This window comes from Tupaia chinensis, unplaced genomic scaffold (genome assembly GCF_000334495.1).
Source record: "Tupaia chinensis unplaced genomic scaffold, TupChi_1.0 Scaffold000479_1, whole genome shotgun sequence".
NCBI classification, from domain to species: Eukaryota; Metazoa; Chordata; class Mammalia; order Scandentia; family Tupaiidae; genus Tupaia; species Tupaia belangeri.
In genome coordinates this window covers 267,688-280,240 of record NW_006159991.1, presented here as the reverse complement: position 1 = coordinate 280,240, position 12,553 = coordinate 267,688, and the positions used below count along the sequence as shown (strand labels likewise).

Genomic DNA, 12,553 nt, shown 5'->3' with positions numbered 1-12,553 from the left:
CCCCCTCGCCCGGCAGCGACAGCCACCACGGCGGGAAAAACTCCCTGGGTAACTCCAGCGGCGCCTCGGCCAACGCCGGCAGCACCCACATCAGCAGCAGAGAGGGGGTTGGCACGGCGTCGGGAGCCGAGGAGGACGCCCCCGCCAGCAGCGAGCAGGCGAGCGCGCAGAGCGAGCCGAGCCCGGCGCCGCCCGCCCAACCCCAGATCTACCCCTGGATGCGCAAGCTGCACATAAGTCATGGTAAAGCCAGCCTTTTTCTAAATCCACGCGGCCTCGGGGGCGCGGCTCTCGGTCCCCCTCTCTCCTTTGCCGCCCTCTCTCCCCGTCTGTCTCCTGGTCTCGCCTCTCCCAGCCCTGCGGAGCGTCTCCCTGCCGGTCTCCTTTCCCTTCCTTCTTCCTTCCTTCTTGTCTCAGCAGCACCCTGCGCTCGCAAATTGTGGGGGAAGGGGCCACAGGCTGGACAAGTTTAGTGGTTGCAAGGAGGAGGAAGGGAGGGAAAAAAAAAAAAATCTCGAACTCCAGCGCCTCGGAACGCGCTCCAGGGTCAGGCCAGCCGAGCAGGGCTCGGAGAGGTAGAGGATGGCAGTAGGGGCGGTGAATCGGGCTTGTCAGGGCGGATAATTTATGAGGAGGGCTACGCTGGGGAAACGGCGTTACTAATTAGAGCCCCCGAAAAGAGGCTTGAGGGGAATAATCAAGATGAGAGCCGGTGGGATTCTGAAGTTTGGGGGGTAGGAGGACTAGAGAAGGAAAAGCAAGCGCCCCAAGAGTGCAGGCTGAAACAGGAGGTGGCTCTCAGGAACTGGAACTTTGAAGGAGAGTGACCTGGAAGTCACTTGGGCGCTCAGAAAAGGGCTGTGCTTTGGTGGGTTTCTGAACAGTGCGCAGCCTGGGAGGGCTGTGCCCGGGCTCAGAGTGCCTGGGGCAGGACCAGAGGGCAGGAGAGAGAGAAGGGAAAGCCCGGGCCCTCCAGACGGGGCTCCAACCTCAGATGGGCCGACTGTTTCCAGAGTCCAAATAGTATTGTTTTCTCTCTAGAAAGGAAGAGGGAAGGAAACTCGGGAGGGGTGAGTGAGCAGGGAATGAGGACTTGTTGAGCTTTTCGCCCAGGTTCCTTGCTCAGGACCCTGGCTAGTCCGGCTGGCAGACTTTGGAAGCCAGCAACTGAGGAGTTGGCTAAACCGCTGGCTTTTCTGTTGCAGACAACATAGGCGGCCCGGAAGGCAAAAGGGCTCGGACGGCCTACACCCGCTACCAGACCCTGGAGCTGGAGAAGGAGTTCCACTTCAACCGCTACCTGACCCGCCGAAGAAGGATTGAAATAGCACATGCTCTTTGCCTCTCCGAGAGACAAATTAAAATCTGGTTCCAAAACCGGAGAATGAAGTGGAAAAAAGATAATAAGCTGAAAAGCATGAGCATGGCGGCGGCGGGAGGGGCCTTCCGCCCCTGAGTATCTGAGTGTTTAAAGTACTGAGCAGTATTAGCGGATCCCGCGTAGTGTCAGTACTAAGGTGACTTTCTGAAACTCCCTTGTGTTCCTTCTGTGAAGAAGCCCTGTTCTCTTGCCCTAATTCATCTTTTAATCATGAGCCTGTTTATTGCCATTATAGCGCCTGTATAAGTAGAGCTGCTTTCTGTTCATCTCTTTGTCCTGAATGGCTTTGTCTTGAAAAAAAAAATAGATGTTTTAACTTATTTATATGAAGCAAGCTGTGTTACTTGAAGTAACTATAACAAAAAAGAAGAGAGAAAACACACAAAAAGTCCCCCTTCAACCTCGTTTAGTGCCAATGTTGTGTGTTGCACTCAAGTTGTTTAACTGTGCATGTGCGTGGAAGTGTTCCTGTCTCAATAGCTCCAAGCTGTTAAAAATATTTTTATTCAAACTACCTATATTCCTTGTGTAATTAATGCTGTCGTAGAGGTGACTTGATGAGACACAACTTAACTTGTTCGACGTGTAGTGACTAGTGACTCTGTGACGAAAACTGTGACTCCAAGCGGTGTGTCCCTGCGTGCCTTTGTAGGACCCTTTGCACGAACTCTGGAAGTGGCTCTTATAAGCGCAGCTTCAGTGATGTATGTTTTTGTGAACAAAGTTACAAATATTGTCCAAGTCTGGCTGTTTAAGCAAACTGTGATCAGCTTTTTTTTTTTTTTTTTTTTTGGGGGGGTATTTGTTTTTAAGGAAAAAATACTGACTGGAAACAAAAAATAAACTTTCTATTGTAAGTTCTGTTGGTCTGATTTGTGCCAAATAGTGAGCGATTCTTTCTGCTTTTCTGTCTGTCTAGTCCTAGAAGTGGGTGAGTCAGGCTACCTGAGTAGCCTCCCTGTGCATGGAGACCTCAGACCAGCATTCTGCCCCATCGCCTCCCCAAGTCTGACCCATCAGAAAGTTCAGGGCAGAAGGAAAAAGCTGTAAGCGGTTCCAAAGCTGAGTCCACCCTGCCCATTTCTGAGGAAACCAAGTTAACTTGCTGGGTACAAGAAAGAAACAGAAAGGAAGAAAAGCCCAATGCTTTGTTAGTCACCCCCAGGGCCACACAGATCCTGCCTCTTCCCTAAGGCTGTCCTAGGCCTCTACTTGCTGGAGAGGCTGCTATGCCAGGTTGTGGACCCCAAACCCTCTGCCCCTGACCCATCCCAGCACCCCTTCCCCACTCCTCACCCTGAACCCAGTGGCTTCTTTCACTACAATTAATTTGCTACAAATGGAAGGTACTTACCCCATCCTAGCTCGATTGGGAAACTCCTCAGAGCGGGCTAAAGCGCAACTAGAGATTTGCACATTTACCGACTGCTTACACTGATGCCGTCTTTCCTTTTAAAAGTTATAAAACAGTAAACTTTATAAGCCCCAGTTCCGGCTATATGACATTTGGGTGCCAAATGAATAGGGTTTTGTCTATGAATTAGATCGTAAAATCATCCATAGCACAGACAGATCGGCTCACTGGCTATAAAACGTCACGTGGGGCCATTAAAGTAAGTTTTATGGTTTTGGGGAGTTGACATCCAACATTATATACCACATAACATATAATCTCACTGACGCTGGACTCCATTTGACTCTTTTGCAGGCTACGTGTGCTGCCTGGTCATTCAAATTGTCAATTTTAGGTCCAGAAGTGTCCAAACCACAAGTTCTCAAAACTCTCTGAAAAATGGCTCCCTCCAAGTTAAGGTAAGCTCGCCTCCTGAGCGCTTTCAAGTTTATTTGTACTCTTAAAAACTTTATTCCTTTCTTTCTCTCTTTCTCTCTCTCTCTCTCTGGTTCAATAACTCTGAGGGTGCCTCTGCATTCAAAAGAGGAGGGCAAACTTTTCCCCTGCGTAAGTGGGCAGCGCCAGGAGCCAGCTTTGCGGAGGCAGTGCGGTGCACAGCGCCTCTGGCCGCGCTGCATCTCCAGGCCTAACTTTAATTGCTGCGCAACCGCGGATGTTAATGACTTCCGCAGCTCCCGCCAGTGTGCAAAAAGATGATTTTTGAGTGTGAGTGGGTCTGTGTGTGGAGACGTGGCAGGGCCACCTCCTGGCCCCCATTCTGGGTCAGGGCCGGTCCGGGTTCTTCGGGAGTCGGGGAGCCCTGGGGTGGGGGCTGGGAGACAGTGGGGCGCCGGTCTCGGGCGCCGAGGACTGCGCTGCGCTCGCTCCGGAGTTTGAAAGAGAGGCCCGGGCAGGGCCGAGGCAGACTCTGGCGGGATTCTTTACGAGGCTATGGCAATATGTCTTCGCGGGCCGGGGTCATTTGGCAGGACTGGATTGAGGCGGTGGCCTTCGGGGCCGGGTTTTCAGGCTGGCTTGTAAGAGCAGGCGGTGGCGGAGGCTGGCGAGGCGCGGGCTGCACCTCCAGGCTGGGGCCCTGGGTTGCTAGGCTGAGCCCAGGCTGCTAGCACCCACAGGATGCCGGGGACCGTGGGTCCCCACCTGGGAGGGGAATCACCCCCTCCCCCGTACCAGGGACCAGGCCCTGAACCTTGTTTGCCTGCACGTTCTTTTATTTCGGTGGGACTGTTCTCACCCGCCTGTGAGTCTGAAGCAATAAACTTTATGGCCGGATTTAACTTTAGTCTTTGAATCCCCAGGCTAATTGAAAGGAGTTAAAGAGCTTTCTTTTCTTGTGCTTTGCCTTTCTTCTCCCTGTCTTCTTTCCTTTTCCTCTCTTCTTTGTAGAATTAAAACATCTACCATCTACTACGCACAGGCCCCTCCAAAGGCAACTTAGGCGGCCCTAGATAATACAAAAGATTAGAGAAATTTGTCCCCCACCCCAACATACAGACAAATTCTCCTTTAAAAACTGTGCCCTGAAATTTGAGGGGAAATCGAGGTGTCTTCAATGCCCAACTTAAAAGTCCCCAGAGCCATTAGGTTGTTTTTCCTGACACATCATAAAGGGTAGTTTAGGGAAGACATTGGTAGTTTGTCAGTAGGCGATTTCCGCCTTTCTTTTGTTTGCTGCATTTTCTGTTTGATCCCAGGAAATTTACATAATCTATGATTTCCAAAACAGTCTCCAAAATTGCACCAATGGGTGAAGTAAGGTGAAGTAAATTTTTCCTGGGTACAATTTCATCTTGGGCCCAACCACTATTCCTGGCTCCAACACCCCACAGTTCTTCCTTGCAAAGCCCAACTAAGTGCCTGAGGATGTTGTGGCCTGTCCTAGGGTCTTTTCTGGATGGTCCCCACAAGGGACATAGCAGATTTCCCCCAATCCTGTCTGAGGAACCACGCCAAATTCTCCAACTGAATTCAGAAATGAAACAAAAAACTAGATTTGCTTTTCTCCTTAGGAGATGGTTAGGTTTTTGCAACATTCACTAAGTCTTTAAAGTGAACATTTTAAAGTATAGATTTGAAAACACCTCAGTTCAACACAAGTCCAACAGATGTCCCCAAAGTCAGAGGTCCAAAAAAGCAAACCCTGGGAAATTTTTTTGAAAAATCTAAACTCTCCCACAAGTCCTACTTCTCATGAGTAGTGGCAAAGTGAAGCATCCCTGAAGTCATGTTGTGTAACCTACTAAAGTGAACATTGGTATTTCAGCACTGAGGAAAATATGTCCACTTTTTAGTGGGAACCGAAATATAAACTCTACTTGAGTGTTGGTTCTTTTTTATTGTTTTTATGTCTGTGACAGTTCTGGATTCTTTGTTTTGCTGCAGTGAATTTCAGATCTTTTACTGGAAATTATTAAGCTAAGGTTCTATTTTCGATACTCTTTAAGTGATTTTGCTTGTGTGATTTCTTGGTGACTGAAATTAGAAGGGGAAAAAGTGTGATAGGGATGTTGGCAGATTCCTATGAGTTACTGGCATAGAGAAACTGTCCACAGCTCCTCTGTGGCCACATCCCACTCTGGAGTATGGGAATGAGCGGAAAGGCTGCTGGAGTCATAGCCAGGAACATACAACATAAAGAATCTTTCCCAAGAGTTAAACAATGCAGACTGTCAATATAGCCAGTTTGCTTATTTCTTCTTCACAAAACTTAAGTAGAATTTAAGAAAACAGGCCAAGCCACATGGAGTTCAATGACTTTTTAGAAAAAGTACAGCATCAAGTCAGACCTATGTGAACATTATTAGAGGATCTTTTTCTTTCTTGCTATTTTCATAGAAAGCATAGTGAAGACGATGGATCGTTATCTGCCCATTTTGTAGATAAGTTACTTCTTTTCATGCCTCCTTTTGGGTTGTTCTGGCAGAGGAACTTGCTTAGAAAGGAAAAAAAAAAAACACACAGGTCATTAAGGGCTTTATGAAGATATCTAGCCTCAGCCAGTGGCTGAAGTATGTGTCTGTGCTCCTGCTTGTCTTGTAAAAGGAGAAGGCAGTGGAAATGTGCAGGAGCTCGTTTGTTTCCACAAGCTGAAGAGACAATATTTCCTGAACTATAAATATAATAGGAAGCTTCTGGTCACACTTACTTAGGGGTTTGTTAGGGTTTCCATGGTCTAATTTCACAACATTATGCCAAGATTCCTTTTCTCCTGCTCTTTCCCCTGCTTCATTGTTGGCAGCTCTGAGAGAGCAAGACAGAATATCCTACCAGAAACAGTCATGTGCATTTGTTGAGATTCAAGAGTATTATATCTAAACAATTAGTGAGGAGAGAGCAAATCACATCCTTAAAGGTGGGCTATTAAAGAGAAAAACAATCCTTTTAGCTTAAAAGATATCCTTTCAGTCTCTCTCCTGCCTTGCCTGAGGGTCTGTCCTTGGCTTGCCCACCTTGGAGAGCACAAAGCATTGTAGGCATCATGCCTTTGGCTTCTAAGGGGGGAATTTCCTTGTAGCCAATGACAAAACTGTAAACAGGGCTCCCAGGAAGGGCTAAGGGGGTCAGCCCAGGCTCCCACCCACATAGGGGAGAGGATCCACAATCCTAGTCATTCTAAGCCCAGGACTGGAAGACCTGCCTAGGTTTGTTTGGTTTAGTGTTTTTCACAAAGAAATTAGTCCTTCTCCCACCAGGTCTCCTCCCACAAACCAAATCTTTTCAATAATAATATTTGTTGTGAAGGTTATTAGGTAATTATTGCGATTTTGTGAAGCAGCCCTTGCTGGAGGTGAAGTCTGTCATCGCCTAACAAATGACGCCCGCGCAGTTCACTGCCGGGTTAAGTAAATGCAGAGAAGATAAATCTGCACACCCTAGGAATCGCCAGCAGAGCACGCTTTAGTACAAGTTCACAGTCAACTCGCCCGCCTGGGCCAGCTCTCCCAACAATTAGGGCTGAGTCTTTATTTTTAAATAAAGAAAAAACTGTCTCCACCTCCCAGTGCTTGCTTCCCTCCCATCATCTCTTTTCTTTCACTTTCTGCCAGGTTGTCCCGTTCTACTCCAATTTTTTCTTATAAATGGAATCATGAGTGATTCTAAGTTAACCTAATTCCTATCTGAGCGCTGACAAAAAGAGATAGAAGCTGACGTGATAGGAAATGCAGTCACAAACACACAAAAAGATCCAGTTTACTCTCTAATTCCATAAGGCAGTGGCAGAAGCAGGGCATCCTAAGATCCTAGAGGGCCCCTTTCCCTTGAAAGAAGAGGCTCAGCTTTGTGTATCTTTGTGGTTAGTGCGTTACAACTGCAGGTCAAAAAGTTGAGGGTCAAAAGTTTACATTGTGCAGCACTCTTAGTCATCTGCCCAGACAGAGTTTGATGTCAATGTTAGAGCTGCGATCTTGACTATCAGCACAAAAGATAAAATGGCTTGGAGTGACGCGTGTATCACGGTATGGACTCCAGGTGAACCCTAGTGGTTGAATGACCTCAATTACGGAGGAAAGGATAGAAAATTCCTCTTTTCAAGAGTAATACATGCTGTATTTCATCTTGAATTATTGCTCCCATTCTGAGGGAATAGCAGCAGGTAAATAGGCATAGATTACTGAAACACCAACATCTTAGATGCTAGAGAACCAGGAGGCTGTTTGTGGGTTTGTCACAAAATAAGCTCAGAACTGGACAGTGGACCTTTGAAAACAATGTAGCAAGTTTCCAATGTTCCATTATGCCTTCAAAGTCAAGAGAATGGTGCAAGAAACCCCTTTTACTTGAAAAAGGTGATTTTGATTGGCTAGTTTTCTTTTTCTTTTCAATCCATATGATCTCTAAAGTGTATAAGAACAAACACAAATACAGGCATTTGTTGTAAAGTCTATTCTTTACCATTTTTAAACAGAACATGCTTTTTCTAAAGCTGCAACCCACTGAATGCAAAGCGTTCCCAAAGACGGGAAGGGTGGAGCAGAAAGTAGAAATCCTCCTTGAAAGGGACAGGATTCCCCCCCCTCCCATCACCACCATAACCAGAGATGAGGCTTATTGGTGTGGAGATGTCCCTATTGTTGGTAATTTTAAAATGTTTATTATTTAATCACAATTGAATGTAAGAGAAATGCTACAGTCTATGAATGAATAAAGTGTAAAGAATGCAGGAAGGTGGAATCCACAAATGCCAGGCCATTTTATAAGACCGCCATGACAGACTTGCTTGCCAGAACATATATTTTTAAAAGGTATGTGAAATTTTTGAAGAAGCTAATGAGATGGGAAAACAAGCTAAAGAGGAAAGGTGGGGGAAATAGAAGAGAGTCTATTGAGGAATCACACTGGAACCTTGCCTCACATGTGAATTGCAGCTTAAGAGCTAAGCTCTTAATTTTTTTGTAATGCATCCAGATTACCTTCAAGTATTAGTGCTCTTAGAATCTATTTTCTTGGGGACATATTTTCCTTTTGTCTATATTGACCTTGAAGGGATCAGTAGGAAAACAGGGGAAAAAAAAAAAAAGGTAAATTTTTTTCCTTAGGTTTTTCTTTTTGAATGTGGAGATAATGTAACTTTTCAGAATGTAGATTCTTGCAAGGACATTTAACATCATTCCAACACATGGGGTTTTCAGAGTTCATGTAAATGCATATTATAAAAAATAAACTATGCATGGGTTTTGAAAAAATTTGACCAGAATTACCTGGTACTTTATTTCCATTTTTCCATTAACTCTTGGGAGTCCCCTGCTATATCCTGGGTGATTGGTTTTAACCTGCTAGTTACATTCAGTGGTAAAGTAAATATTCCCAAACTCGGCCTTTGTGGAAGTAATCTGGATACTTCTACTGTGCAATGTGTAAAGATTTTACTCTGGCCAAGAGCTTGGAGCCAAATGGGGGTTTGCCAGATGAAATAGAAGAAAGGAAACAACTGTGGTGATTGCTGTTACAGCAGTGAGCACTTCACCACATCTGGGCTAGTGAAATGAAGAAAACTGAACCTCCCCCCCCTTACTAAGACAATTATGCGTCTCTTCAAGAAAACCTTTTCATTGTACTTTTGGTTAAAAACATGACATATCTTAGAAACATGTCAGCTTCAATAATCAAAGACACCTCTTAGCTAGTCTTTAAAATTGAAAGAAAAAGTGTTTTCAGAAGTCACTGCTTTTAGAATACTTAGTTCTTTATTCAGAGACTCTCAATCTTTAGGCCTCTCACCCACTCCTGGTTAAAATTCAAGTAGAATCCTAATAAAATTCCAGTCCTTATGCCTGGATGGTGATCATTGCTTTAAACTACTACAAGGAAATTACCACCCCCCCAAACAATTAACTGGTCAAATGGCTGGTAAAGTGTTGTTCCTCTAAAAATCATATGCCAAGACTGGTGGGGGCTGGGGAGAGACCTTAAATGCCACCATCAGGCATTTTAAAAATTCTGCCATTTCCCTGGTTGCTGCAAAGACGAGCTTCAGATAGAGAACAGTCTGGAGGACTCGAGCTCTAAAGAACAAAGGACGACAGATACAGTCAATACATTCCATAACGTTTACATTTCCTTTGCTTTTTCCCCTTGGTTTTTTCTAAGAAGGAGTGACCTGGGCAAAGCACCCTGCTCTCTAAAAGACACTGTATAGACCTTTTAGAAGCGCAAAGTCCAAGGCCGAGGTGAACTTCAGGTCAGCGCGTCTAACAAATATGAAAATGTCGGCTGGTGAAGGGCGCGCCTTGTGATTTAACAAAGACTGTCAATGTGTAAGATTAATAAGAAACAAAATGCACACGGTGTCACTGTTCGGTCACTTTGAAACTTGGGACAGGGTTGCATTCAAGAGGAAAGGCTGTTCCAAATATATTCAAAATGATTCAAATCAGATTCAAACCGAGCTGCAAACACTGCCTCCCTCTTCCCTCCCTCTCCTTCAGACTCCCTTCACTCTCCTCCTCCATCTGGGATGTGAGGACATGATGAAAAGTTATTTCACTTAATGGGATTTTAAGAAAGCTTTTGTTGGGAATATATGTTATCCCTGCACGTGGAAATGAGCAAATGTGCTTTGCAGTTTCCCAAGGAAAGGATAACGCTTTCACCCCGCTTTGGGACTGGAGCCACTTGGTGTGTGAAGATTAGCATGCTCCCTCTCTGCTCCATTTCAGGGCGTCCCATCTTTCTCTTTCTCGGGTGAGATGCTGCTGGTAAACTTCAGTTTGTGTATTAATTGAGTTAGTTTCTTTTCGTGGGCTTACTTTTGTGTCTTGGATATTACGTAAAAGCAAGAGGTGTTTTTTACAAAAAGGTTTTTCAAAAGAATATTTGACTAAATAGAATGATGCTATGGCTTGCATAGCATAGAAGGTTCAGAGAAGGTACTGAGATTGTTTATTACGGCCATAAATCTTGCAGTAAAATGTCAAAATGTCGGTGTGTGAGATAACACTTGGTGGTCCTGGCTCCGTTTGTGTTTATGATACTAACCGCAAAGACAAGTTACAGGCCTTGGGGGATTCTGTGCAAGCCCATCTTCCTAAAGTAATAGAACCACATGAAACACGGACACAGTTAACTCATTTAAGTTAACCATATACAAAAGAGTGTCCGTGTTTCATTAATACCTGAAAACAGAAACTCTGTAGAAGGTTCAGAGGCTAAACAACATGAATTTTGTATTTTGGTGTCCATAAATAATATTAAACAGACATGGTGGAGACCCCTAGTACTTAAGGCTGATGACATGAAGAGGCAGGGAAGATTTCCTTGTCAGGCTTTTCTCCTCCTGGAGTTTAGAGAGTCCACAATTATAAAACATGTTATACATTTAATACACACACACACACACACACATACATACACTATTTTTTTTTTCTTGCTAGGGAGAAATGTTGGTTTAGGCAGCTGTATCACAGACTAATTTCCTCCTGAGTCTAAAGAGGAACTCTAAAGATTATACTTAAGTGTTTATTTCTGTGGTTCAAATTTCATTAAAATAAAAAAAAAATGTCAGTGTGCCTCAGATCAACAGACAGCACTCTTCACACATACACATACCCAATACAGAAAACCTCCTTATACCACTTCAGGGTGATTCCAGTTAGTAAGCTAACATGATCCCTTTTTAACCTCTTTTCCTAAATTAGTTTAAAGATTAGTCCCATATAATAGGCTTTATGTGGCTAAGCATTAAATGACTATCCATCAAATGGATATATTCCAGCATTTAGTAACTCTATAAGTAACCAATATAAATGAAGGTAGAATTGACATGCCTTTTGAAGTGTCTCCAGGCTTACGCTAGCTATAACTTGTCTGTGTTTCAGACTCAGTTGGGAGAAGGCTGTTTACAGTGTTTTTTAAAAAATCAACTAAGTGGCACCAACTGAAAACCTTTGGCTTGCATGCTAATATATAAAATATTTTTAGAATAGTGACTGTGCTTGTTTGCATTGCTTTCATCTTAGCTAAAAATTTAAGAGGATTTAGGCGTGTCTGTTACTCAGAAAAGGGAAAGTACGCAGTGCAAATAAGGCATCAGTATTTACTTCAAAGATCAACATTAGGTGGAATTAATAAGTAATTTATTTGTTAATAATGGTGTAATTAGTTTACCCATCAAATTTCAATTACCAAATGGCAGGCAACAGTCCCCTCTCCCTCCTTTCCAGAGCTACTGATATCGTTAATATGCTAATTCTCAGCAATTCAGAAATTATAGACTCTCCTGTAAATATAACTTATCTAGCCTCAAATACAGTCTGTGAAAGCAGCAGCCAAAAAAGCAAACATAACATTCTTAGCTGGAAAAGACCCACGACAGAGATTAGAGAGGCAAGGTGCTTATTCTATTTTCAGCTGGTTTTTGCTTGAGATTCTTCTCAAATAGGAAATTTGGTTTCAAAGCTCAGTTTTGTGGAGGCATTGCTTCTATCTATAACCAATCTTGCGCCACTTTCTTACAAAGGCACGTACTAAATGCATGCATATTTAGAACCTCCATCATATTAAGACCTATTAGGAAAGTTCCAATTTTATCTTAGGGGAAAAAAAAAAAAAGCACAACAGATTTGTCCCTAAAAAAGATAAAATTTAAAAATCATCCGGCTATATTAGAACGGTGTCATTGAACACCCTTGGTTTGACCTCTCTCAGCTGCCCACCCACCTTTGTGGTTCCCGAGTTCTAGGGCAGTTGCAGAAAGCAGGGTGTGGGGAAAGGGATCTGCTGGTGGGAAAATGGATCGGTCAGCCTTCTCGGTTTTATTCTGGGGCCAGGACAAAATCAGAATGCCTCCAGCCCTGCCCTACCCTAAGCCAGCCTCGAACCATGGAGGACGCCAGGCCTGATTGAGCTGGGCAGGAGGTCAGTGCTGAGCAGCAGCAGCCGTGCGCCTGGGCCTAGGCCAGGAGTAGGACACGCATAGGGCCCAAGAGGACCTATAGCTTGATAGGCTCCATATCCCCAGAGGGAATCAAAGTTGGGGGGCTGGGGAGGACCCTAGGCGTCTCCTCCCTTCCCCCCGCCCGCGGCCGGACAGCAGCATTCATCACCCACCCGCGCGTTTCCTGATCCGGGTCCGCGCGCGCGGTGCTCCCATTGGTGGGGGCGTTACACGTGGGGCGCGGGGCGGGGCGCGCGCGGGGCCGAGGCAGTACGCGCGCGCGCGTGCGGGCGGGGGAGGAGCGGCGCGAACTTTGGTGGTGGCGTCGGCAGGAGGGGGAGGGGTGGGTACTTGACAGCGGGGGGAGGGGAAGGGCGCAGAGGAA

General features: G+C 45.1%; 1 protein-coding gene across 1 annotated transcript in view; it reads left to right on the top strand.

Moving 5' to 3' along the window:
* Window positions 1-1,954, top strand: part of HOXA5 (homeobox A5) — a 2,527-nt gene extending 573 nt beyond the window's left edge. The window contains 2 exon segments of the mRNA XM_027774813.1: window positions 1-243; window positions 1,206-1,954. The exon segment at window positions 1-243 is cut by the window's left edge and continues 39 nt beyond it. Of these exon segments, the coding sequence (XP_027630614.1) occupies window positions 1-243; window positions 1,206-1,456 (494 nt within the window). The 3' untranslated portion in view covers window positions 1,457-1,954.
* Window positions 1,955-12,553: the final 10,599 nt, after the last annotated feature.